General features: G+C 38.3%; 1 protein-coding gene across 4 annotated transcripts in view; it reads left to right on the top strand.

The window, feature by feature from the left end:
* FNIP2 (folliculin interacting protein 2) overlaps positions 1-27125 on the top strand; it is a 48907-nt gene that overhangs the window by 10130 nt on the left and 11652 nt on the right. The window contains exons 1-13 of one of the 4 annotated variants that reach the window (XM_061373390.1): positions 5920-6678; positions 11730-11856; positions 15222-15356; positions 16347-16447; positions 16530-16601; positions 17264-17364; positions 17516-17605; positions 18761-18832; positions 19435-19564; positions 22944-23145; positions 23715-23803; positions 24653-24799; positions 24921-25090. In XM_061373390.1, the coding sequence (XP_061229374.1) occupies positions 6494-6678; positions 11730-11856; positions 15222-15356; positions 16347-16447; positions 16530-16601; positions 17264-17364; positions 17516-17605; positions 18761-18832; positions 19435-19564; positions 22944-23145; positions 23715-23803; positions 24653-24799; positions 24921-25090 (1621 nt within the window). In that variant the 5' untranslated portion in view covers positions 5920-6493. Of the gene's footprint in view, positions 1-5919; positions 6679-11729; positions 11857-15221; positions 15357-16346; positions 16448-16529; positions 16602-17263; positions 17365-17515; positions 17606-18760; positions 18833-19434; positions 19565-22943; positions 23146-23714; positions 23804-24652; positions 24800-24920; positions 25091-27125 lie in introns of those variants that run through there. The other 3 variants (XM_061373397.1, XM_061373406.1, XM_061373416.1) reach the window with 3 other exon arrangements.

Genomic DNA, 27125 nt, shown 5'->3' with positions numbered 1-27125 from the left:
CTTCATTTGAGTTGTATCCTTGGGCCCTGTTTTGACTAGAAAGGAAAGTGAGAGTTTTGTTTGTTTTTTAATGAAGTTGACCTGAATCTGTAATTAAGAAGACTTCCAGGGCATCTGCTCTGGTAGATTTCATTGCGGGAGAGAGTCAGGTCCATTATAAACAACTCTCTTATGCAGTGTTTTACTGGGGAACGTGGAAAGAACTTCACCAATTCTTACCTTGTCATGAGTAGGAAGGTTCCTAATTTGTCTAAACAGGTAATTGCTATATAAACTTGCTGATTGACATTTTAGTTTGTTTCTATCACTGAATCTTCAGTGTGTGAAGCATTTTCCTATTGTGTGACAAGGTTGCAACTGGCTCTTTTTCTGTGACTTTTATTGTCCAGGTATTTCATGATTGCTGGAGTGCTCCTTTGCAACCAAATCTTGGCATGTTACTGGGTGTGGTCAACTGTAATTGTGTATAAACTTGGCTGTATAAACTTCTAGGTCTAATAAAATACCAGTATTTGTTAGAAAATGTTTAGGATTTTATGTGAGCAGTTAGAGTGGTTGGCCTGCTTTCAGGAGGAGGCTATTTCATAACTTAATGACTATTTAGACATTCAAAGTCCTATGTAATTGCTGGTAAACAGAACGTAACTCTCTTGCATAGCGTCTTGCAGCAGGATTAGGTTTGCCCATGCCAGTCAGCAGGACTGTGGTTTGTTTGGTTGGTTTTCTGTGTAGTCTTTCTCATTGAGAAGGTGTTATGGTATGAGTGATCTAATTATGCTGATCTTCTGTATGGGGTCCTGAGACATGACTCTTCCTTTCCCTTCCAGTGAAACTTGAAAATAACGCATGTAAGCCTTCAAGTTTCAGTGCAACTTACTGGAAAGCTATCTTCCATGCTGTATATCAGAGAGGGTTAAGGAAAGTGTTTTGAATAGAATAGACAAATTATTGTAACAACAAGAGGAGCAAAACATATTTTTGGCTATAACTGGTGAAAAATGCCAGAACTGATGTTATGTCCGTCTGTTATCGCTTCATTCAATCAAGTCAGGATTTCCTGGCATTCATCTAGACAGAGGCGATGGACTTTGCTGTTCATGCTATAGCAGCATTTGGGTGATCAAGCATGGCTTCTTGTGTATGTGTTCTTTCCCATATCCTTGCCAGTTGGATAAATAGTAAATTTTCACAAATATTCAGTGTACGTAGTTTTCCTTCATTCCCTTTCTGAATATTGCAGACTACCTTTTCAGCAACAATCACTATTTTGAGCGAATCAGAAAATGTCTTGTTTTTACAGCAGCTTAACATAACCAGTTAGAGGATCCAGTGTTATGGTAGGTGATCAGAAAATCCTGGGCCACTTCAGCTCTGAGCACTGCTAGAAGCCACATCTGTTGTGTTTGATTTCACATATTATGAATATGGAAGGATGCACATAGAAACAGATAATTTTCAATCTCTTCTAGTGAAGTCATGCTGCTGAATATGCACTTCAAGGTTAGTTGCAACTGGCCCTGTCTGAAGCAATTTCCCTTAAAAGAAGGGCATGGAGTCCCTGGGTAGCACTTGCCTCTAACCCTGCTTGAGAGCATTCTCTTGTGCAGTGGGAGTGTGTGTTCAGAATAAGGGCGAGGAGGGGATTTGCAGTGCTTTCTACATCCCTGGAGGGAGTACCCAAACTTGTCTGTAAAGGTTGAGAGAGAATGCCATATCCTCTGAGGTTTACAAAGCCCTCCTGTGAATGTAGCCTTCTCATAGCAGGAGCGGAGGAAATATGTCAAGAAATTGTTTATGTTAATGCATGGGTGGTTTTAGTTACTTTGCAAGAAGGTGTTTGTGTGCCTTTCAGCAAAAGCTTATTTTCCAGTTAACTATAAAAAAAAGTGGGTGGGGGAGATGTTGAATGCCAAATATTGTTCTTATCTCTGTAAGTATATGTAAATGCCAACTGACACAATATCTAATCAATAATATTGGGATTTTGTAATTTTTAATTTTCATGTTTGAAACTACTCCTTTGAGCAGAGGCTTGAAAGCTGCATATGGACTTTTTCTTATTAAATAATAAAAAAAAAAATAGGGCTTTAGAGAAGAGGGAGAAGGAACAGGAAAGAGCAGGCAACCAAACCCATGCCTCAGGGTACCACCCCTAAGGTGTGGTGGTGATGTCTGCGCTGGCCTGCTCATTTATGCAGGAGCTGAGATCCATCAGTACATTCATACAGCTTTGAAATGCAGTAGTGTTATAGATACTACATTTTGCTTTGTGTTATTGCTCAAAATTCTTCAGATGTGCAACGTGTAGCTCTTCCTTCTGTTCAAGGGAAGGTGGGGAAAAGCAGAGGCAGTAGAGCTGGTAGGATAAAAGATTTCTATTCATCTTACTTTCTGGCAGGGGCAGTTCTAAGACGTGCCTTGGCAGTGTCTGTATTTAGTAGCTGTGCTCCTGGATGCTGGCCCAGTCACATGGCGCCGCTGGAACAAGTGACATGGGAATGATGCATTAGAGCTGAGGCCCGGGGTTGCTGCCAAAGGAGGTGGGGTGGCCCTGCTGGCCAGGCGGCCTCCACCCCGGCGCTTAGCAGAGATGCTGGACTGAGCACCGCGGCTGCTGCCGTTTGGCTCAGCCTGTTTGGCTCCAGTGGAAGCTGTAAGTTGGTTACAGGAGATGCCTTTAAAAGATAAACAGCGAAAAAATCCCAGCTGCCAGGACCAAAGCCTGAAGAGAGTTAAATTAATAAGTAAAACTTCAGTTATTTGAAATTATAAAATTAGTACTATGAGAACATTTCTGCAAAATACTTGACTTAGTTTAGATGAATTGAGCTCTCCTAGCTGTTAGAAGCTGTGGGGGTTGAGGGGGAAAGTGGGATGGAAGGGGAAAAGTTGATTGAGACTAAACAAGGCTTTCTGTACTGAGGAAAGGATGAGGTGGTGGAAATAGGTTATTGACATTATTGCATACTTTACCTTTCTTTTTTCAAAGTCCTAGTTTAACAAAAATAAACACACTTTTCTTAATGGTAAAACACAAATATGTGCAGTTTTTTTGTGCAGTTACTAGTCTTGAGCTATTCTCATTGCTAATGAGGAATTCAGTTTCTGGGGCTAGCAATTGTGAGCACTGTCTTTGTGCTGTTTATGGTACTACTTCAAACACTTTTTTTTAAACACTGTTTTACATTATCACTGAGACACTGTATGAAACCAGCTCCCAAACTTCTGTCTTGTAGATAAGCCAATGAACAATGAATCCAACCTTACCAAAGTTGACTGAGTTGTGAAACACTTGTTTAATAGGTTGTTCTTGATGTTTGAGGAAAGCTGATGTGTGCAATTTAAGGTGATTTTAACTTGTATAGATCTGTTTGTTTGCCTCTCTCAGGTGCATGTGGTTTTTGTGGTCTTTTTTTGTGCATGTGTGCGGTGGTATTGCTTTCTAGCAACAAAGAGGATGAAAAAAATGCTTCCAACCTTGCAAAAATCCAGTTTATTTTCCTTCCCTGAGCAGGGAGTTTGTGGAATTCTAACTTTTCGGTGAACAAAAGTATCCAACATTGTTTAGCTTGTCATACAGTAACATACAGAATTATCTTAAAAATAAAAATAAAAAGAAGACTTTTTTTTTCGGTGATCTGATATAAATAACTTTATTTTATTTTGCTAGAATGCTTTCACAAAAAATGGATTGAGAGAAGTGCTGCAAATAACATGTTCCTTCACTTGTTGCATGACTAATCTGCAATGTATCCGGCCTAACTTGTGTGAAACTAGTAACTATGTATCATGCTTGAACAAGGTGGTTCATCTGAGGTTAATAGTTCTTCACCATATTAGGACTACTTTAAACAACTGTGGAAAAAGAATGTGGTGTGGCATCAGCACAGCTCTTCCATATCCAAGGTTTTAAGAAGAGAAGGAGCAATGCAGGTTAAACGCTTCAGACTGGGACGGAGGAAGGGAACCCACATCTTCTGTATAAGATATTCAACAGATTAAAGAGGGAAATTTGTCATTAAGCTATCCAGAATAGATTCCACTTCACCTTTAAACGTGTTTTGACACTCATTCTGAATGTCTGGGTTGAAGGCATTTTTTGTGTATCAGTTTTGCTAAGTGTGTTTTGCAAAAACAAATGCTCATTGAAACAGCAGGTATGATTGAAACTTTCTGTCTTCCTGTGCTTCTCTAGCCTGCTTCTAAAAGCTGTTTGGAAAATAAAACCATACGGGGGCTCTGCAAGTATTCTGTTGCACGTGAAAACAATGCTTTATTGGACAGCTGTAACTTATACAGAAAATTAGTCTTAATTAGGTAACTCCATCATATATATTTCTCTTTCCCCCACCCCACATTTTCTTCCTGAAGTATTACCTCGAGCTGAAATAATTTCAGCAATTGTCTTGCAGTGGAGGTGGACAGGAAATGACCTACAAACAAGAGCAGGTGACATGCTGTCACATAGTCTAGAAAAAGTGATTGCACTCTGCTTCCCAGAGGATTGTATCCGGAGAGCAGGACACTTTCTTCCATTTTCAATATTACCTACTTCTTGGACTCAGTGTGTTTGGGGTGTTTTCTGTGTGTGGGTGCCCACTTGCTTTTTATTGTTCTTTTCTTGTTTGTTTTCCAGAATCTGCTTTGTGGATTTTTCAGTGGTAATTCCCCAGATATTTTGGGATTTATTGTATCCCACAGATGACTTCATCTACAGATGAGGCAGTGTTGTGAAACACATCTACTTAGTGAGTTTACAGGAGTCCCGTCCTAATGTGTAATGTGAATCCGATACTGTGGTCATTTAACTGAATGTTTCAGGATTGTTTGGGGAAAAGACAGGACTAAGTAAAGTCTATCAGTTGCTGATCTTAATCGTAAGTGTAGGAACCTGGCGTTTCATTTGCACTTCAAAGGTGACCGGGAACACTGATGTTTAAAGTAGTTCTCCTCAATGAGGTGAAGGGCAGGAGTCACCCTCTCCTAGATCGTTTGGATAACTTAAGAACTGGCCAAAGCTTTTCACTTGTTTCCCTTTCTCGTGGGGAGGAGTGATTGTGATCTAGTACTTGTCATTACTCTCGGAATTGAAACTGAGGTTTTTTTTATTGTTATTATATCTGTGGGCTTCCCTTTGCAACCGAACAAGTTGTTCAACCTAACCTTGCTCTAGTTTTCTGCTTGACTTTTGTCCAGTGTTTAGAGGTTGGGGTTTACTGAGATTACAAAATCCGTTTAAGAAGGGTGCTGTGCCATTTAGCAGGTAGCACGTAGTACTGGGTTTTGAAATCTTACTTTTTTTTTAACTCTACTGCTCTATTTCTGGGTGACCAATAATGAAGTTATTTTCCCTTTTTAATCTGGAAGGGAAGTAGCGCTATGGCTGTCATATTAAAATGTCTAGAATTTTACTGGTGAGGGAGAAGCTGTTTAAACCATGAATTATGAGCAGACATGTATGCATAACTTTTTTTTTTAAAGCAGGGATGGGAAGAGGACTTTGTTCTGCAGTGGAATTACCCAAGCCTGAACAAAACGTCAGCTTACTTTGTTCTATTTAAAAACTTATATTTTCTTGGTCAGGAATATTTTATTAGATGTTTTTGTCATCAGTACTGCCATTGAATTGTTTTAATAAGCACATGACTATAAATTCTCATCAACCAACTTGATGTCTGTGACAGACTTCTTTTGGTTGGTGTTTTCTACTTTAAAAAAAAACCACTTTTCCAAATAGTAGCTTCAGGTTCTCGGCCAAGTGTAAATACTGTTTGCCCTTAAAAGTAAAAGCATTACAGCGCAGGGTACCTAGTGTGCTTCTTGGTGTTCGTCATTTCTTTAAACTGATAACCATATGGCGATGATGGCAGATGCTTATTTACTCCTAAGCTATATGAGGTTGCTAGGGGTTGTCAGATGACACTTGCTCACATGAGGGCCATTAACAGGGTGTTGTAGCCGGTGTTAGGACAACCTTGCAACTAAGGGCGAGTCACTGCAAAAGCAACTATGCCTTCTTTTTTTTTTTTTTTAGGAGGCCATATGGTTCAGTCTTGTGACTACATAATTGCCAGCTACCTAAATCACATACCAGGAAACAAACATAGCTAAAGTCAATATTAGCTGTTGTATCTGCTACAGCTTTGAGCTAGGCTTGGTAGGAAAAACCCTAACAGCAGCAAGAGCAAGTCTACGGTGGCTTCTGAAACTTGAAAGTCATGTCTGCTCCTCTGTCTGGAATAATCACAGCAGTACGTTAGCTACAGCTGTCTTCTGCATTAATGGCTTATAGAATATCTGAAGATCTCTTTGCCTTTTTTTCTCCTAACAGGAATTGCAGCAGGCTGTGCTCCTGTATAGGGAAGAAAGCCAATGGTAAATTACCATTGTTAATGGTTGATCTATAGTAAAGAAATTGCTTGAGCCAGTGTCTCTTCAGCGGGTATTTAGTTTCTTTGAGGGACATTTGCAAGAAGATTTGTAGAAAAAGAAAATGTGTGGGGGTACACCAAAAGCTACAAATGGCACAGGGGGGCAAATAGAAAAAGCAAGAAACAACAGCAGTGTACCGCTTGGAACTAATCTCTCTTGTACCAATTTGGATGAAAGGATTAGAAAATCTTTGAAAGGTCGAAGTGTCAGCTGTGTGAGCAAAGTGACTAGATTGCTGCAAAACAGGTATGCATATGACTTTTTCGATATATATATAATTTTTGACAGAGAATGGATGTTTTTAGTTGATGTTAGATTTATGATCCTGTGCCTGAAAGAGTATTTTGTAAATAATTGGTAAAGTTCTGTTAGAAGCTTATTCTTGATTGTGATGGTGACTGAAACTCCAGAAAGTTTCCACTATTGTTTAAAACTCAGTCTGTGTTCCTGACTCTGATATATAAGATTTATGTATACGCAAACTGAGGCCCGAAGGGTAATTGCCTTTCTTTTCAGTTAAGGCTAAATAATCTTGCCTTCTCTTTCTAGCTTTCTAATTGGTTTCTCTTATTTTTTTGCCACCTCCTGTGTTAGTGGGTCAAGTAATAACAGTGCACAGAACAGACAGGAGAGAGTGCTGTGAAGTGGGGGGGCAAAATACAGAGGGGAACCCTCTGTTTTACTTGTAAATGACCTCTAGATCAAACATTACATTAATCTGGAGTATGAGTAGTGATTGTTTGACTTCTGTGACATCTTTTTCATATGTGTAGCAGCATATATCCAGTGTCCAAGTGTCTACTGCTACGTAACTGTGTTGAAAATATGTTTCAGGCCAGCTTTTTCCGAATTCAAATACCCAGGACTGTTAGAATTAATATTCTACATTCAGGATTCCTGATCTAAGAAGCAGAAGAATATAGACAGATATCTAAGGATATAGATATGTTTAATTTTTTTTCTTTATTTCTCTAGCCTATAGATGTTGCACTGAGGTAATGAGTTGTTAGCAATTTTCAAACATGTTTTAAGGTCAGCTGAAGTAGGTTTTGCATATAATTTAATAGGTCACCCTTCAGTTATTGCATGCCTGCTGATTCCTATAAAGGTGAACCAGAAGCTTCTTTTGTAAAGATCAGGATTTGGAGATCTGTATTAACTGAAAATACTGATTCAGGGCAGAATAGGACAAATGTTTTGTGACCTTTTTACCACAAATAAATGACTTTGCTTCCCCCTAAGTCAGAGAGATCTCCTTGCCTCTGTCTTGTAACTGTAATGGAAAAAATGCTGAACAAGCAAAAGGAAAGTAGCTTATGTGCCATTTGAAAGAAAATAAAGCATACCTGAGCTTAATATGAAATTTGGGGAGAAAACTTGGGGTATCTGTAATCTGTTCTGGACTTGTGGCTTTCTTTAAATAAATATGTAATAATAAAAAAAATATCCGTACTGTTTTAGTATCCTTCGACCTGGTTTTCCTGTGGCATGAACGCAGATGGCTTGATTTTACTTACTTATTTTGATTTGTTGTTTGTTCAGTTCTAGCATCTTCCATGTGCAGGAAAGATCCACTCTGAAGGTGTGGTTAGATAAGCTGAGCTGGCCAAACAAGACTGCTGATGCAGAAGGGAGTAATTGCATTGCCACCTCTTTCTTTTCTTTCTGGCATCATGCCGTTGTCCTTTTTCCCCTTCTGCTGGCCTTGACCTTTCCAATCCTTCTTCAACTGGTTTCCGTTAGGGAGTCAATTCAGCGTACTGAAGTCAGAAAATTGACTTGGGGACAAGAGAACTCAATTAACATTCTAACTAGCCTCAATACTTATTTCACATGCATAGGGAATGTTTTCTTTGTGCCCTTTTCTAAACGTATATAGCTCCACGGATGAAGTGAGTTAGCGTAACTCATGCTGCCACCAAGAGGTGGAGGTTCCATTGCCTTCTGCTTCCTTCCTTTGTCCAGCTATATTTCTGATCTATGTCACTGTGCTGGGAAAAATTTCTGCTGTAGCAGAGAGTTTGGTTAGTTCATGGAAGAGTCCAGCAATTACCAGAGCAGGTGTGTAACAGGAAGGGTCACATAGTTACAAGAAGGAAGGAAATTATATGTGGGGCTCTTGTTTTTGTGGTCAAATAAGAAAACATTATGTTTGGTCAAAATAGCCACATTTAATCTGAAATATGAACATCTGCACAAGTTCATATTAATTTGAGCTAATTTTTAAGAACATGAAGGACTTGGCATTACTAAATAAGCAATAAGCTGATATGGAGATAAGTAACTGTTTAGGGTTTTGTTTTTTATGAATGTGAAAATAGAGCTGACCAATGAAGTCGGTGTCCTGTCTGTATTCTCTAACACTGCTTCTAGGAGATGATCCCACTGTCCCTATTTTGGGGTCTGTATGTTGTGTAAGCTGGCTTAAACATTAAAGGGTGTAAGTACCCTTTAATGAGTAGTAGTGAGTAGTGCTCATCAGCTTTTGTGGCCAGGAAAAACATCCCAGTCATCTGACTAGTCTTGGGCCTTGTGCTAGATTCCACATGGAAGTAATGGGACTATAGGCTTATATGGCGATATGAATTGCCTATAGGTATACCTAATCTTATCAGATGAGGTTTTAGTAGGATGGGTCTCTTCTGTAAGGACTGCTGCAAGAGCTGCATATGTGTTCTGGGTAATTCAAAGCCTGAGAGGAAAGAATTAAAGCATGTTTGATATTTTGTTAGCACTGTAAGAAGCATTATCTGAAGTTAGTTCCCTAGATTTGGTCTATTAGTCACACAAAGCTTTTTATGATAGATTTATGTAACTTCTCTAGCTTGTTGCCGTCTGGTACTAGAATCTGTTTGAAGTTCTGAAAGATTACAGCAGTCTTTAATTCTAGCATGCTGTGTGGGAAAGGCATCTCAGCAGGTTATATTGAGTTCTACTTCAGTGTTTGTTATAACAGGTGAACTGGATTTTATACAGAGATTGGCACCACACGAGCAACACGCAATTTGCTTTAGTACCGAATGTGGCAGTTCACCTGTTTGTAACAAAACCTAAATTTATGCAACGCAAATACTGAGCATACTTTTAGCATCATGGGCAGATGAAGGGCTGAATTGTCTCAATATGTGCCTAAAATGAATCTTTCTCAGTTTAGGTTTGCAGTCCTGTGGTTTGAACTACAGATCTTACTGCGCTAGTCCTGGAGATAAATAAGGCTTAGTTCTTGCATGCAATTTAAGTTGAGGCCATAGAGACTTACCTTTTCTTTGTTGTTAAAAGGAGTAAAGACCTGTGACCTTTTCAAGAAAGCAGCAGTTAGTTCAGGTATTGTGTATTGTAGAAAGTGTGTAATTAAATAAATAGATGTATAACTGAAGAGGGATCAGTATCTGGTGCTGAAGAGCATCAGGTTCATGCGGCAGACTAGAACAGAATCTATTGATGGCTCTGACTTCTCTTGCATTCTGTATAACTGGATTTTGTAAGAGCTTTGCACAGGCAGTGGGCTGAGAAGCTAGTAACAGACTCTTTAAAACAGATGGTGTAGTTGCAGCTCTCTGTATATGTGAGGTGTGTAGGATCTTTGTTGGGCAACTATCAACAATGGTATCAGGTCTGATCTCATGCAGGTTAACTTAAGACTGTGACTCCCTTTGAAAGGGAAGACTTGAAAAGAAATCTGCCTGGCACTCCTAGAATTTTGGAGGTAATGTGCTACACATCAACAAGCTTCCTCACTGTTGATGGCAAAACAGCCTTTAGCATCGTGCCATGGTATGGCTTTGATGTGTACTGAACCCTTGTATATTATGCACATAGAGTATACTTGTATCAGAGTACCTTACAATAGAGATTGTTATCTAGCTTATTCTGTCCCAAGGTATTTAAAAATAGAATAGAACCCCCTGGCTTGATGAGGTATTACAGCTTTAAAAAAAAGGTGCCAAATTTAGCCTTATTTTTCTTTATGGCTATGTAGAAGGGAGAGTTGATGTCTGAAATGCATGATGAAGCACAAAAAAGAAAGAAAGCTGGCTTTACTTATAATTATTTTAAATTTGCAAGTCTCTAAGTGTGCTCCTAATGCAGTTGCCCATGGTTACCTTACTGACTTTAGCAGGAGTTTATGGTGTTTACCATCGTATTGATTTATGGCTGTTAACAGAGCATGGAATAAGAGAAATAGCTTCAGAAATTCTTGTCTTTCAGCTGTATAGAGTTTTCATGCCCTCCCCTTAATTCTGTACCTGGCTTCTCTGTAGGGCATAGTTTGGGAAAATTCCAAAATGAAACAGCCTTTTGGCTGGAACATCAGTGTGGCCTTGACTGAAGTCTCTTAGGCAGTTTGTTCAGCCAACAACTATTAATAACAGTTGTACTCTTACCCTCTAGATGTGATCCATTCAGGTCAGGGATAAGGCAATATGACTGTGTGGCACTGCTTTGTGCAGTAGTAGGTTTCTTCCATTCATTCCAATTTTTCATCTACATATCATGAAAAGCATATTCTGTAGCTGAACCTGAGGGCCAGGCAAGCCTCCATGCTCTAATGTGCAGTCTGACTCCCTGTGGAATTAGGGAATAAAGTCTATCTCAGCCTCCTGCAGTAATGCAGGGAAGCAAGTTTTGTACCATGGTGTATATCTGAAGAATGAGGAGCTTCTGGCTTGAGAGAGTTGGCTTGCTTCAGGTTGAATCTCAGTGGTATCTTGGCTTCACTTATTAATGAGTTTAGTCATAATTGCAGATCAAGCCTCAGTAATCTATGATTGTGCCGTGAACCCTAAAACATCCCTAAAAGCAACCTTAAAGAGGAAGAATAATGGAACAACAGAAACCTTGTTTTCCAGTTACAAGAATTAAAGTTTGGAAGATGGTAACTTAAACTGACAGGAATAGATCAAAAGGAATCTGTCTTATGTTGTTTAGATGACAGAAGGATGAGGGAAGGTACAAGCCTTGAGCTTGTGAAAGGCTATAGTAAAGAGGATATTAATCCGTTGTTCTTCATTGCCACTGAGCGAATTGCACAAAATAGTACACCTGCCTTGCAATGAGGATGCTTCAGATTTTGAAGAAAGTTTGAATAAAAACTGGTCTGGCTGTGCCTGTCTATGTATCAGTGACACTGGGCTGAGATGCTCCTTTGAGTTCCTTTTTGGTTGGAGTTCTGTGATTACAGTCTGATTCTTGCAAAGGCTGACTAAAAGATGAATTTGTTAAATACCTGTTTGTTCACTTAAAATAGTGTGCTTACTTTGCAGGCTTATTTAATATCTTATGTTTATAACCTGCAGCTGGTCCACTTCAGAGTTTGACTTGAATGAAATCCGCCTGATAGTTTACCAAGACTGTGAGAGGAGAGGCAGACAGGTTTTATTTGATTCCAAAGCAGTCCGCAGAATTGATGAGGCTGTCATTCAGGTATGAAATGCTAATTTTTCATTTGTTCTACTGCTCTTTTCTTTCCCTTTCCAGAAGCAGGAATTTTAATATGACAATGTGAACTTCTTAATCTTGTGGTATTTCACTTGATGTCAGTTCTGCAGTAGCTGCAATCAGAGTGGGTTAGATTCCAAAAAACCTTTGAACACATACTTGGTATTTATAATACAAATATGGTATTAAAACTTGGATCTGATTTCCTTTCAAGCAAATCAATCTATGCCCCTCTAAATTTAGTATTTCCTTAGCCTTTTTAATGTCAACTAGGATTGCTTTTTTTGTTGTTAGCCCTGGTTGTGCAGTCCCATTGTTCAAGTGATGTTCATCATGTCTCTAAGTGTGCTTGTCTTCCTTTGGTGTTCTGTTTATTACAGCTGTTAGCTTTTTGTGAATTCAGATAATTTCACTTTGGCTAACCATGCTGTAATGTGTAAGACTGATGAATAGCAATATATGGCCATGTGAGTTTTGGTGACACATATAGAAGCAAGAGTAGATGCTGTCAAGATGCAGATTCTTTGTGCTATACTTGGTTGATTTTAAGACAAGTAAAATATTGGTATTTTCTGTTTTGTGGTTGTTTTGTTGGTTTTTGTTTTCTACTAGCTCTTTGTTTATCTTTTACATTGAATTATTTTTATTTGGTTGGTTGGTTGTTTTGAAACCTTTGTACAAGCAGCAACTTCAGCCTGTCAGACTAGCATGGTTTATTGTAGAATCACTAGCTACATATAAATAACTGTGACTTGTAGAAATTCTTTATGAAGGTGCTTAAAACCCAGCAATCTCTATTTCAGTCACAGTGCAAATATGCCATTGTGCTAAATCCGTAAGATTGAGCATCATCAGCTGATGACTGATCATCTGCTTAAGAGGGTAAATGGGTCAGAGTGGTCTGTTAATCTTGCTCCCACTCTCCTCCCACTCCACCCCAAATCAGGGGTGTTTTGTATCTTAAAGTTGGTTTAAAACGTGACATGTGAGGAGGAAATATATTTCTGGCTTCATTTAAATATTCAAATTATTTCTCTTGCTTGAATACGTTACAAGTTAATGACAAAACGTTCTGTCAGAAACTCTATGCAACACTAACATAGAACTTTTCTCATAACACATAATGAGGTCTACAATATCTTTTCTAGCCAGATAGTAATCTAGGTGCTCATTTAAAACAGCCAAAGCACTTTGAAAAGCATGCAAACACATAGATGTTACAAGTGATCTTGAATGTTGGCTGTTTGTCTGGTATGTTATCAAACAGCAAACCTGAGACTAGATTCATTTAAATTTAAGTCAAGATTGGTCACAAGCTCAGCCCTGTTAAAAGAATGCGTGTATGTATGTATATATTGTGAATTTATCCATTGGTGGACTTGGCAGCCCTGGGGTAATGGTTGGATTTTATGATCTTGGAGGTCTTTTCCAACCTAGTTGATTCTATGATTTTCCTGGAATACGGTAAAGCTTATTCACATTGAGTATTTAAATAGATTGTTTGGCTTTAAAGTATACAGTAAACTTACCTTGAGGAGCTAACAGGTCTGTATTCCATTTAACCCTGTGTTTGTTTAATATACTGAATTTTTTTTTCAGTGTTTTTGATCTAATCTCCAATTCTTTCTGTAGATGGTGTATGTCAGACCACTTTTTTTAGGCATTTTTTGTCAATAGCTCATTAAACATGTGACTACTGACACTGGTGCTTTTCTAAACCCCTAATGACAGTCACATTGGGATTAGATAAGCAACAGCACATGAATACTATTCCAGGAAAAAAATGCAGAAAAGGAGTGCAAATACAAGATAAAATATAGACATCAGGATTTTACTTTTTTAACATGCTAGTAGGCTTATTTTTAAATGGGTAAAGGAGCTTGACTTGTTTATATATCAGTTCTTGAAAATGACTGATCACCTATTCTACTTTTCTTAGCTTGCTCCCTTTTTCTTCTGCATCTTTTTTTTTTTTCTTTTTGCTCATATCATCTTGTCATCATGACTTAGTATTTTAAAACTATGTTTATTGTGCTGTAATGTTCATCATAAAAATCAGTCTTACGGAATATTGGATTTTACTTTTATTTCCATTTCATTTCCTGTTATCATTCCTTTCTTATCTTGCTGAGCCAAGGAATTGTAAATTTAGCTACTGAGCATTTTACTAGCAGCTAGTTTATTACTATTCCTTTATTTCTTGCTTGCTTGCTTTTCTGTAAGCTGTCTACATGTACCTTGCTACCATTTGAAAAAAAATGTTATTGGTCTGTGCTGATGCATGTTCCTGTTGAATTAAAGCTATGCTGATACAAAATGAAACTTAGAAAAATACATTTCATTTTGGTGTGCAGCAAGTGAATGAATGTTTATATTAATACATGTTAAATATATGTTAACTCAGGGATTTTGAATTTCTTAAGCTTAAGTGTGAGAGGGAAGCTTTCTAAGACTTTCTAAGCAATTTTCATTGCTGTAAGGTTATAGTTCTGTTCCCTTCATATAAATCATTTCAAGTGCTTGTGAGAAGTGTGTTCAAATAATGTGGTGCTTTTAAGAGACATCTAATGGACATTCGAATTGAAAAGAAAAAAAACAGCTGTCAAAGGAAACAAACTCTTATTGGGTTTTGTTCAACAGAACCCTTAAGCAAACTCCAGTGTCTTATGAAACATGTACAAATAACATTAATATAATTGATATCTGAGACTTCCTTTACATCTTTCTGTTGTTAAAGCAACATCTTAAGACTGACTTGGGAGTAAGCTTGAGTTAAACAGTCAGCTGGATTTAAGCATTTGCTTACCTGTTTTCTTCTTTAAACAAAGGTTTTATAAATAGACTTTATAGCCAGGTACTTGTACCAAATGATACTTTACTCACCCCTTGTTTGTGCTTGCTGTTCTTCTGTTTAAGAAATTTGTTAATCACTTGAGCAGCAAAAGTTACATGCAATTTCAGTGATTAATTGTGCAAATGACTACAGAAATCAGTTTGTAAGCAATGCACAAGCTCAGATTTTGTTCACATAAACTTTGGCAAATGTTAACACAGAGGGATTCATAATAATTGGGAATGGTCTTCCAGTGGAACTCTGACCAATAACTCTGTATGTGACACTATGAAAACTTGTCTGACAATACAAATATGAGAGTAGTTCTGCACTTCCTCTGATGCTGGTCTTTTAAAAAGCATCTTTTAAATCTGATACCTATTTTTTTAACCCAGTAAGAGTATCTCTTATTTCTGTTGCTTACCTGTAGTTGAAAAAAAATCTTGCTATGCTATGCTTAGAGGTGGGAGTTCTCATGTTTGCTTTGTCTTCACCATATTGCTCTGTTTTGATACAGAAAATGGTAGAGGATGCCTCTGTAAAGACTTCTGCCAAGAACTGCCAAGCAAGCAATGGGAACAACAATATTTCTTCCCATAGTCCCTCTGTAAACTGTATGCACAGTATCAAAGAACAGATACCAAAGTATCAGGTAATGCTCATTACTTTTCTTGCCTGTATTTATCCATTTTTACTGAAGAAGGTTGTATTTAAAAGCCTTAACTTACATGCATTGGATGACTAGTTTTATTTCTGGTGCATTGCAATTTAATCTGAACCTTGTGATATCTGCCCTGTGTTTAAATTGTTGTAGGCTAAGAGCATGTGGGTATATCTTAACCTTTTGGTCTATCTTGGTCTTATCTTTGAAAGAGTTACAGAAGATACTTAATAGCATTACTATTTGTGAAGGTCATAACAAGCACTGTACTGTTCTCTGTTCTTGGTTTGAAAGATCTCTATCTATGGTTCAGGTCAGTTCTAAAGAGCATGTTGAATGTGGTACGTTAAGAGACCCTTAGATTGTCTTACTAGAACATGAAATCAAGAGAACTGTTTCAGGTACTCTGGCTCTTTCTCAGTAAAAGTATAAACATTTCACCAAGAAAAATATTTGCTATTGCTGATCAGTCTTTGAAACAAAATTAAAAAAAAAAAAAAAAGTCTGATTATTCTTAGAAACACAGTCCTCACTAATTTTTAATCAAAAACGTTTCCAGGAAACTTTCTGCAAGGGCAGAAAGGGTAGGAGAGCTTACTCACTTGAATAAGGTCAGTTTAATACTTGGGCATCCAGATTACAGGATGTAAGTCCTATGGACACCTCCAGGTTTCATCAAACACTGTATATGGGAACATTGCTATTTCTTTCGAAATGCAATAGATCTTTATTCCTTTTATTTTTTTTTTGCCTTTGGAGGTCCCCCTGCAGCCAAGAGTAACAATGCCCATCTAGTGAGCAGAACAGAGTACATCTTCCAGCTGTACTTGCTTGTACTTGTGCTGTGTTAAAACCATGTAGGATCTTAGTCTGCATGGAGAAGCAGAACTTGTATTCTTTATTCAAAATGTAGCACTAAGGGATTTAAAAGTATGCCAACTTATTATTGACTCTGCTCTTCCCATCTTCTTGTCTGTGTAGTACACCAGACCAGCCTCTGATGTCAACATGCTGGGAGAAATGATGTTTGGCTCAGTGGCAATGAGTTACAAAGGCTCCACCTTGAAAATTCACTACATACGGTGAGTGTCCTTTTCTGTGATGCACTCTCTTGTCAGGCACTTGGAATTGATGACTCACTGAAATGACTGTTTATCCTTTCAGCTCTCCCCCACAGCTGATGATAAGTAGAGTCTTCTCAGCCAGGGTAGGAAGCTTCAGTGGAAGCAACAATAAGTAAGAACTTTATTTATATCTTTTCTTTTTTAATTCCCTATCCAATGCAGTTGGCTTTTATTTTTTATCCATTTGTAGCCCTTCTGTCACTGCTTCTAAAGATGACTTAAACAAAATGGAAAATCTAGTAAAAAATATGAAATGGAGGTTGTGGAGAAGGATTCTCTTAGTGGATCCCAGCCAGGCCTCCTAAATTTTAAAAAAATAAAATCTCTTGAGTTTCTGCTTCTTTATTTGCCCAGGACATGCAATAAACTTCAGAGGTTAGGTGCCATGTACAGTCAAAGCCTCTTATCCTTTCCTGCTGCCCCAAGGGTGAAAAAAGGGTATGCTGAGAAACCTTTATGTCCCTGTACCCCACTTCTGTTTCCTTCAGCAGTGAAGATACACTGTTTCTCACCTGTTCTATTTTTCCTTGTCCCAAAACTGAGCAAATGTGAATAAATTGAATCCCAAGGTGTGAGGTGGAGAAACTTCCAGTAAATCAAAGGGGAGCCTATGTAGAAAGTAAATGTCTGTTTCCTTACAGTTTCAGAAAAAACTTGAGTTTGACTGTAATCTTCAGTCCTCTTTTTTTTTTCCATAAAATGAGCCTAATTGTCAAGCTAATATGCCTCTTGATCACATTCTTAAGGAATACTGACTTTATTCACACTTTTTAGTTTACAAGATAGCTTTGAATACATCAACCAAGATCCTGGCCTGGGAAAGCTGAGCTCGAATCAGAATGGTTTGGGAACCTGTCGCAGTGGAAGTAACTTAGGTAAATATTTCCAGGTTCTGTGTCTTTCTGACAACATGAGGCCATCTGTTCATTCAGTTTGGTTCTTTCCTGTGCATCACCTTCTTGTCTGTGTGTCTTTATTTTAAACATTTTTGCATTGCGTTTTCTCTACGTTGCTTTTGTTTCCTAGGTGTGTTACAGCTGTGTAGCAGCAAACTGCTGCAGGGTGTGTCTGAAGGAGGTCCCCTCCGGCTCATCCGCAGTGCTTCTTTCTTTGCAGGTTTGTGTGGAATGCCAGCCACAGTGTGACCCATCCATATGTACACACAAATCCAGCTCCTTTTGAATCTTTGCAGGGCGTACATAACCACTCTACAGAAACAGAAGGGGCTAAAATACTGACAACAGATATATCTGGCTTATACTTAAAAATCCTTCTTGTTGAAAAAAGCTAAATTAATTACTTTTTGTTTGTATTTATTTTCTAATTCATGTGTTTCATTTTAAAGGTATTATAGTGCAGTGTTTTTAATGATAAATGAGCCCTTATGTTTCTTAGAGAGCTTATGTTTCCTGGCTTATAGCTGGTTTCTTGCTAGTGTGCAGGTGTCTTGGTGGTGTACAGCTTTTTCTTCTCTTACCTCTTGCTGCTATTTTTTTAATTTGATGGCAGACATTCAGAATTAATTCATGAGTTCTTGGGAGGCTTTAAGATTTGATTTTGGTTTTATTTTTTTTCTTTTAACAATATCTATTTCTCTAATTATCAAAACTTTGATGTAGTTTAAAGTCTTCTTTTACAGGCATACTGATGACCCATGCAGATCTTAGGCCTAATTAGTTCTGGTAATTGCAAAAATGTGAACTGTAATACCAATGCAGTTTCTTTGTGAATCTTGCATGCTCCTCAATTTGAGTGCCTCTGTACTACTAACACTTCAATGTAATACAGCATAGGCTGAGTGTTTCTCACTGTGAGGCTTTGAATAATAAATCTGTGCTTGTGGAGTGAATCAGAAGCTTAATGGACCTCGTATTTGACTATTCCATTACGATGTTAACCTGTATAAAATTAGTCTTGCGCACGCAAAGAATGACAACAGTGGCAGAGTCGGGGTGGGGGAGGTACCACCAGCCCTCATTTTCAAAGCATATGTGATTTCTGCTAATGTAGACTGTGTTCACATTCTTAAGCTTATTAGAGATGTTTTACAGATTGGGGCAGATAGCCAGCTTCCTCCAGTAACATAGTGCTCAGTATGGGAATACTGTTTGCTGCCATCTCTGCACACACCATATTGCTTATTTAGGGTGACAGTACAGGATGTAACTTTGCTGCTTTACGACCTTTAAACGTAAACATGATTTTAAAATGCTGACAAATAGTATGATGAGTTTTGTAATATTTTCTATTGATCTGATCTGTTTGTTTTAGCCCACAGCACGCCTGTTGATATGCCTAGCAGAGGACAAAATGAGGACAGAGACAGTGGCATTGCTCGGTCAGGTATCTGCTGTCTGACTTGTTTGCCTGCTTTTGCAATTATGTTAAAATTCTTTGGTGTAGTGATTCACCTGAAATGTAGGCACCTATTGACCCACAAATCCAAACTATTTTGGATCTGCTAAGTGGTTTTCCTTCTGCTTTTCCCCAGGCCTTGATGTGAGAATATTTGTAATGAAGTTCTTTGTTTACAGCAGTTATTTTCTTGGTTGCCAACCAATTTATATTATGGAGAAAGAACTGACTCAAGCCTTTACTAAAGCAAGGAAAGAGATGATTTTTTTTTTTTTTGCACTGAATAGGAAAAGGAGGCCAGGGGATCTGTCTACTGTCATAGGAGGTCAACACATCTTATGACAGAATGCTTCTAATGAGAATAAGATGACTTTTAATATATGCTAGTAGGGAATATCTGACTAAGAAAAGAATATCTTCAGGCAGCAAGATTTACTTAAAATGTTTGTGTTTCCTGTTGCAAATGAGTTATGTGAGGAAGATCAGCAAGCAAGAGCATTATCTGGGGGAAATTGTTCACAGAGTATGAAGAAAAATATTTAACACTCTTTGTAATTCAGTATATGTGGGGTTTCTTGCTTTCTTGATAGCATCTCTGAGCAGTCTTCTGGTCACTCCTTTTCCATCTCCAAGCTCTTCATCATCATCTTCCAGCAGCTACCAACGTCGCTGGCTCCGCAGTCAGACAACCAGTTTAGAGAACGGAATTATTCCAAGGTGGTGAGTGCAGCACCTTTCTTCTTATACCAGCTGTTTGGCAGTTTTTTAAGCTAAATAGAGCTTAAGCCTCTTTTTCTTTAGAAGTACAAATCCTGTTATTAAATGCTCTCAATTCAGTCTAAGTTCTGCGTGTGTTACATAAGATTGCCAATATAAAGATAGAACAAGTTCTGGCTGCATAAGAACTACAAGGCCTGATTTGAAATATTTTTATTGAGCATATAGGCTCTGTCTGAAGCCACATTCTGAAAAGTAAAGTAGAAGTAAATAATTTCTGAAGAAGCAGAGCATCCTGTCAAAATGAAAGGTACTGTAACAGTACTGCTGCAGTAGTTACATTATACTATGATGAAGTCTGACTAGTGAGCGGTTACTGAAATTTTGGAGTAATAACCCATGACAACTCTCTTGGCTGGTACAGGGTGTTCCTCATGTGACTTCTGCCAAAACAGGAAGGGGAAAAAAAGCAGTGATCAAAAAGCCTGGCTACTGTTTTGGAATTTTATTAGCTTTTGTAGCTCAGTGGCATAACAAAGCATGGAATGTAGCAGACCTTTCATAGCTAATAAGCAAATTCTTCCCTTGACAGTTACGAAATACAAATGGTTCTTGATTATCTGCTCATATGTTCTCATCCACCTGCACACAAAGACAGCGTGGAATTAATGCAGAGCTACAAGAAATTCCTGCTGTTTGGCCTCTTTCCCTCATCACTGTTTTCAGTTAAGTGAAGCTTAAAAGCTGCCAGTTAAAATACGTGGTCAGTAAAAAGAAAACCAAAACCTTTCTAAAAATACTTCTTTCCCTAGTGTCCATACTCAAAGCTTTTTCCTGGATATTTTTACAGAATCATTTTCAACATTAAGAATAATGCAGTGATGTCAGTGTAGCAGTCATGCTTCTTAAATCATGTTTGCAGTTGAGAATAAGCTAGCAAGCATTTTGCTTTCAGTAAATTGAAGTAATTTTTAATCTAGTTTCCTAATAAGGAAATAAGGCTAAGAGCAGTGCAAAAGTTAAAACATTTAGGGCAAATAAGAGAATTTCATCTCAGTTCAAGAAGTAGCCAAAGTTTCAGAAACAGAAATTTCCTCAGAGTGCTACTAAAGTAACAAATACTTTAGAGGAAAGTAGCCTTTTTGGGCTGCTGCTTCACTGTAAGGAGTAGGTTGTTTTTCTTCCACATTGGAGAGTGTATGCTGGGGAAAGATAGTAGAAACGGGGCATTATTGTTTCCACTATCTAGAACTACTCTTGAATTGTAATTCTTTCTAAGCTAAAGTAGATACTTGTTTTCTGATTACTTCCTAAAAAAAACAGTAGGCTTTTGGTTGAATACTTCAGTGCCAGCAGAGTTTGTACTTCAGTTTGTACAGCCAAGATTCTACACTCTCTGTGACTTATATTTTAGGCCAGTAGCTCAAAGAAAATGAGCTGTCTAGCTGGAACTCCATGTAGTCAATTGGCAGGCAAGATAGATTAGCAGCTTTGTTGAAAAGGCTTCTCTCACAGACCTAAATTCTTCAATTTCTGTTCCTGGGAAACAGTACAAAAGCTTGTGATGTTTCTTAGATATTGACTGACCATCCTTTCCCAACTTCCTTGGGAATTTGTGTCTCTGCATGCAAGTTCCTGAAGTTCAAATGAGGTTATGTTTTTGTCTTGAACTCTGGTTTCCCACAAACTTTTCTTTAATGGGTTTTATTGTATGTGTGTTTTCCTGTATTCCTGAACTCATACCTCTATGATGAGAAACTTTGGAATGTTTAACTTTGTCAAACCAATTATACTGTAAACCACTTACTTTCAGAATGAACTTAGAATGAATGCTTAGCATTCTGGCTTTCCTCTTGTTAATTGCTTCATAGTGGTCTATAAATGCCACAGGCTCCATTTCAAGATACTTCTAATATGAAAAGCCTTCAAGCTTTTAATTACCACTCACTGATACTACAGTCTTAACTTACAAAGAAACTCCAAACCCAAGCTATTTCCATATAAGCTGCTACTCTGAATGTCTCCATTTATGTTCTAATGGTTTCCTTGTCTGTTCTTACCCTTCTTCCCCTGTAATTTCCCAGTGGATTAAAAGCCATTATTCTATTCAGGTTCCTTCCAAAAGACATTTTGATCATACTGTTTTACTTATTGAAGTAATACTTTTTTAGAGACCTTCTTTTCAGTGAAATTGATCAAGGAACTTTAAGCAAGAAAAAGTAATAGCTCTGTAAATCCAGCAACATCAGTATTGAGCACTGCAGTGGAAGTATTTATGGAGGAGCAAGATAAGGGGATTGCCACCTTTTTGTGTTATAGCAAAAAAACTTATGCTGGGCTAAGACTTTGGGATATAATTCAAATCAGTTGCCTGTGTAAAGGACTAGCTTAGAATTTTGATCAGATTGCTGGGGAACTTGTCTAATTGAGTCTTGAAAACCTAAAAGGATGGGGATTACACAGCCTCCTTGGTCCATTGACCATTTTTTTACCCCTTTGGCATCATCTGCAAACTCACTGAAGGTCTGTTTTGATCCACATACTGCCAGGTTGATAACCAAGAAGTTGAACAATATTGATCCCTGTGTCAACCCATGTGTGATATTGAAAAGTGGCATAACTGTTGAAAGAGATGTGGCAGAACCATCAAGTGGATAAACAGAACCTGGGGAATAATAATGGTTGTAAAATAGCCACTGTTTGGATTTTTGGGTGGGTTTGGGGTGGGTTTTTTAGGTAAAAACATTTCATTTTAAACTGAAGTATATGTAGCTTTCAGCTAGTCACACATTATTTGTAGGCGTTAAGTTTGTGTTTTCACAGTAATTACTAAGTGGTGACATTTAGTCTTCTGTTAAAATAGAAAGTTTTATTTTGCACGGTTAAGTGCCTTAAAACATCCATTTTAAGATGCTGGAGCAGCATAGGTAGCATGTTTCCCAACTTTGCTAATGAAGAGCAGTATAGATTGAAGAGCATCACAGGCAGGAACTTGAGTGCTGGGTGCAGTTTAGAGCTCTGAAATTACCTTTAACCTTTGTTACTAATGATTTTATGCATCATATCTCCATTCGCTTAATCCCCTTTAAAGTTAAATCCAGAAGGAGGGATTTTGTAGAAGCTGTGTTTCAGAGGAAGCTATTCACACTACTTTAGGAGCTGGCCTCTTTGGGAGTTGCCTTCTTCTTATCTGAGCAAGCATTGGTCTTATCCATCAAAATATTGGGTATCCTCTGTTCAGAGACAGGTGATAGCAAAGTCTGCTGTAGCGAGTCAAAGGAGACCCAAGAATGAATTCCATTCTACTGCACAGAGAAATAGGGATAGAAGACAAATTAACTCTCAGTACATAGGTAACTGTCTGCACAAATCTGTCTTACAGGTCCACTGAAGAAATGTTTAGTATGGCTGATGAAAGCTGCAGCTCCAATCCTGCAATAGTTCGGCGGAAAAAAATTGCTATCAGTATAATCTTTTCTCTGCCTGAAAAAGAAGAAGCACAGAGAGATTTCCAGGATTTCTTTTTCTCTCACTTCCCTCTTTTTGAATCTCACATGAACAAGCTGAAATATGCAATAGAAAAGGTACAGAATACTAGTTTTGTCTTAATGTGGAAAAGTGTCAAACAACATGAAGTATTCTAGAATCTGATAGATTAAGAGTGGGAGAAGGTGTGTGGTTTTGAGCTTCCCTCCCTCCTTACACATGTAGTCTTGAGCCTGAGCCCAGTGTAGGAATTCAGCATTTGCTGCATGAGGTGCAGTTTCTTTTCCAGTCGGAATAAGAATTTAGAGTTTAATGCTATGGGTGGTTTTTCTTCACTTCTTACCATATTTCACTGTGAGGGTTTCTTGACTGGCAGAGACTGTGGAAATGGTGCTATTCTGTTCTTTCATGCAGTCACTTAAAAAGAGACACAAAATGTTTGTTGCTGTCTTCTCCACACTCCCCAAAATATTTCTTCTCTCCCCATGCCCAGTCTCAGGGATTGGCCTCTCATGAGGTGGAGGGAGGTTGGCAGCTATTGGTGTCCTGAGTGGCTGTATAGCACTGGGGCTAGACCTTAATTATTTTGACATGTTAATGAAGCTTAAAAAAATGAAGAATGCGAATCCCTTAAGAAGCTGTTTTGTGTCTTTAACTCTTAATCAAGGCCATGATCTCATGTAGAAAAATAGCAGAATCCAGCCAAAGGGTGCAGGTTTATATCAGCCGTGTCATGGATGCCCTGGGAGAATTCAGGTGAGTTAACAGAATTCTGAATTACAAGGAGAGTTCTTCTCATGCCCCTCTTAAGATATTTGTCACTTCCTGAATGCAGGGTCTTGTAATTTAGCCAGTCTTGATGTTAGAGTGAATGAATTTTCTGTGTTGGGTATTAGGTAAATGTTTTTAAAGAACTTTATTAAAACCAGCTCACCTGTTTTCAGAACAAGAGCAAAAATACTTCTGTTGTGCTCACTTATAGCTGTGATTGTTAGTCTTTAAGATCTCATCAGGAGTTGGCTTCTGCTGATGCCTCTGCAGATAAGTGGATTGATTTTTACATTTATGCAGATAAGTTGCCTACTCCCAGCCATAGATGCCGAACAGTAACTTAAGTTGCTGACAAGACAGTTGCTGTCAAAGGCACAAAGGTTTTGGTACCTAAGAGAGGAAGTATGGCTAGAGGCAAAGAAAGGCAGGCTAGGAGAGAGAGACAAGGCTTTGGTGGGATGGAGTTTCTGTAATGTCTGGGATGTGGAAATGAATCACTGCAATGAATAGAATAGGTTCTATTCCCCCTCAAAATGATTTCTGAATCATTTTTCTGAGTACAAATACATGAGGAAATGTAAGAAAGGGAAGACATGTGATTCACATGTAGACACTAAGTTTCTGGTATACCAAATTAGACATATTTTCTGGGGCACAGGTAATTAATAGTAATTACCCGAAGAATAAAACTCTTCCAGTTTGTTCAGTCTCCTAGATCTTACAAAAAAAAGAAGTAAAAATCGGTGGACAATAGAAGAGGAAAAGGGTTATTTTTGTTTGCAAGATTAAAATGTGCATGTTAACACTTACTTTTGTGGATTTTTCTTTGAGCAGAGTTACCATCTGGAACCTATATTCTGTTCCAAGGATTGCAGAGCCTGTGTGGCTCAATATGATGTCCAGCACCCTGGAAAAGAGTCATCTATGCCAGCGTTTTCTTAAAGAATTTACATTTCTGATAGAACAGATCAACAAAAATCAGTAAGCTTCCTCCACCCTCTTTTTCTTAAGTAAAAGCTTTTATGCATCCCAGTGCATGTGTTAAAGCACTTAATGGGACATTCCTTTGCTGGTGTTACATTGGTCGTATTCTTTTTTCTAGGTTCTTTGCTGCTTTGTTAACTGCTGTGCTGACATACCATCTGGCTTGGGTCCCAACAGTAATGCCAGTTGACCATCCTCCCATAAAGGCCTTCTCTGAGAAGCGCACATCACAGTCTGTGAACATGCTGGCAAAATCCCATCCATATAACCCTCTCTGGGCACAGCTTGGTCAGTAGGAAATGGAAAGCTTCAGACTTCTCTATAACTAGCACGTTCCTGTGTTCACTTCTCTTATCTAAGAGCTATTTGTGATCCAGATCACACTTGCAGATGTACCTGGCTGTAACCGGGGCAGAGCTACCAGAGGATGTCTTGCACATGGTTAAAACAGAGAATTTGGAGGCCGGTTTAAATAGCCTGAGTGCTCTGCTTTTTTACCTGGTCCCTCATTGTCATCCTCTGTTACATTGCCTGGCTAAGTAACTTAGTATAGAAGTATTAAGATGGTGCAAGTACTGTGAGTAGTCTGAGCAGTTTTCTGGGCCCTGAGGGCCATTTGTAGTTGAAACTGCCCTGGCTACCTCCTTTCATCTCTTTCTCAGAGCTAGGATGGACACCAAGATAAGAGTAGAAGTCTGGCAACTGGCACTACCTCCATTCACTCACAGTTACGTGAGTGGGCTTGTGCCAAAGTCTTCAGGCTGTTCTTGGACAAATAGCTTTTAAGGTATCTTGATACAGGGGATTAAATAACTGCTGTCAAAAGAATAGGTGAGAGCTGAGAGAATAATGCTGCCAGTGGTAAATCCCTGGAAATTCCTCTTCCTGGAACCAGCTGCAAGTCTGATGTCAGATTGGCCTTAACTTTAACTGATATTTATATGTATATTAACTGATATATATGAGTGTAAAGTAACACACATGCACAGTAAAACAGTAATGTAACATTTACACTGTGCTGCTGATTATTTCTTTCTCATTGTCTCAGATACATTTGTTTTTCTCAGCTATCTTTATGAAAGTAAGAACTGCTACCTTGGCAGATGTATTTCCTGGTTTAGGATGTCTTTAAAGTGTTATGCAGAGGACTAATGGATTAGACTTGGAGGGTAAAATGGTAGCTTTTCTAGGTTTTTGAGGACGGAGCCAGGCCTGGGGTTAAAAAAAAAACCAGCTGAACTGGATGCAGTAGCTCTTGTGATCGCTCCCAGAAGCTACTACTAGTGACTAATCAAGAATCTGTTTCTGTTCTTACCTCCCCAGCTTGTATGTTGCTACCAGCATTGGCCTACCCGATTTCTCAATGCCTGAACTCAATGATTTCTAGTTTTCTTTTGTTCTTGTAAAGTCCAAAAGCCATTATCTGGCAGTTGCAGTAATTGATAATGAAAGTAAGATGTTGCCCTCTGCTGGTGGTCTTTAGAAAGAGGTGGAGGGGAAATAAAAAAATTGAGCTTAGTGCTTTAAAATGGAAATTACTTTTTACTAAGGAAAAGATTTTTCCGTACCTGTGTATTTCCACCTTCAGACTCATGTTTTTGTTATATACTACATATCAATTACAGTTACAAGTACCACTGTCAGGAAGACATAATGCTGCCTTAAATGTCAGCTTTAATGGTTTTAACAGTTGGCATTAGTATGTTTTGAAGACCACAATTTTGAATTCTTGTACTGACTTATTGGTAATGTTTTATATAAAAGTCAATTGTACAAATGAACGTAAAGCCTGAATCTGATTTCCATAGCAACTGTGCTCAACTTAAAAGTAAAAATACATCTTCCCATTTCCTTTCCTAGTGCTAGTCCTTGTAACCCACCTGGCATTGAGGAAAGTTCCAGCAGAGTAGTCTGAAGCCCACTTTGCATTAGTGAGGAGTGAGTTTGTTGGTGTGTTAGGCTATGGGGCTAGTTGCAAAGTTGTTCTTTATGAGGGGAAGACAATAAATCCACCACACAGCAGCTTCCTCAGTGCATTGCTATCATTACGGGAAATGGCAGATCTTGGCAGGGGTGACAGTAACTGAAAGAAGTGGAATTACTGTTTCATTAATCCTTGTTTTATAGGAGTGGGAGTCAGGAGCCTTGTTCCTTTTATGTTATGTATGGTGAAGAGGGGTCTGAGTATAAATGTGTTTGCATTTTTGTTGTGTGGGGTTTTTTTATGTTTTAGTCTCCTCATGTTGAAACCAGAGGCCCTCTTGCTCCTGGCAGAAACCTTCCTGAAGCTCTGATTTTAGCTTTCATTTAGTGCAGCTTCTTG

Source organism: Neopsephotus bourkii, unplaced genomic scaffold (assembly GCF_033783945.1).
Source record: "Neopsephotus bourkii isolate Nb327-2 ecotype Australia unplaced genomic scaffold, CSIRO-AGI_Nbou_v1 NB_168, whole genome shotgun sequence".
NCBI classification, from domain to species: Eukaryota; Metazoa; Chordata; class Aves; order Psittaciformes; family Psittacidae; genus Neopsephotus; species Neopsephotus bourkii.
The sequence above is the reverse complement of the archived record's forward strand: the minus strand, read 5'-3'. Positions and strand labels throughout refer to the sequence as shown.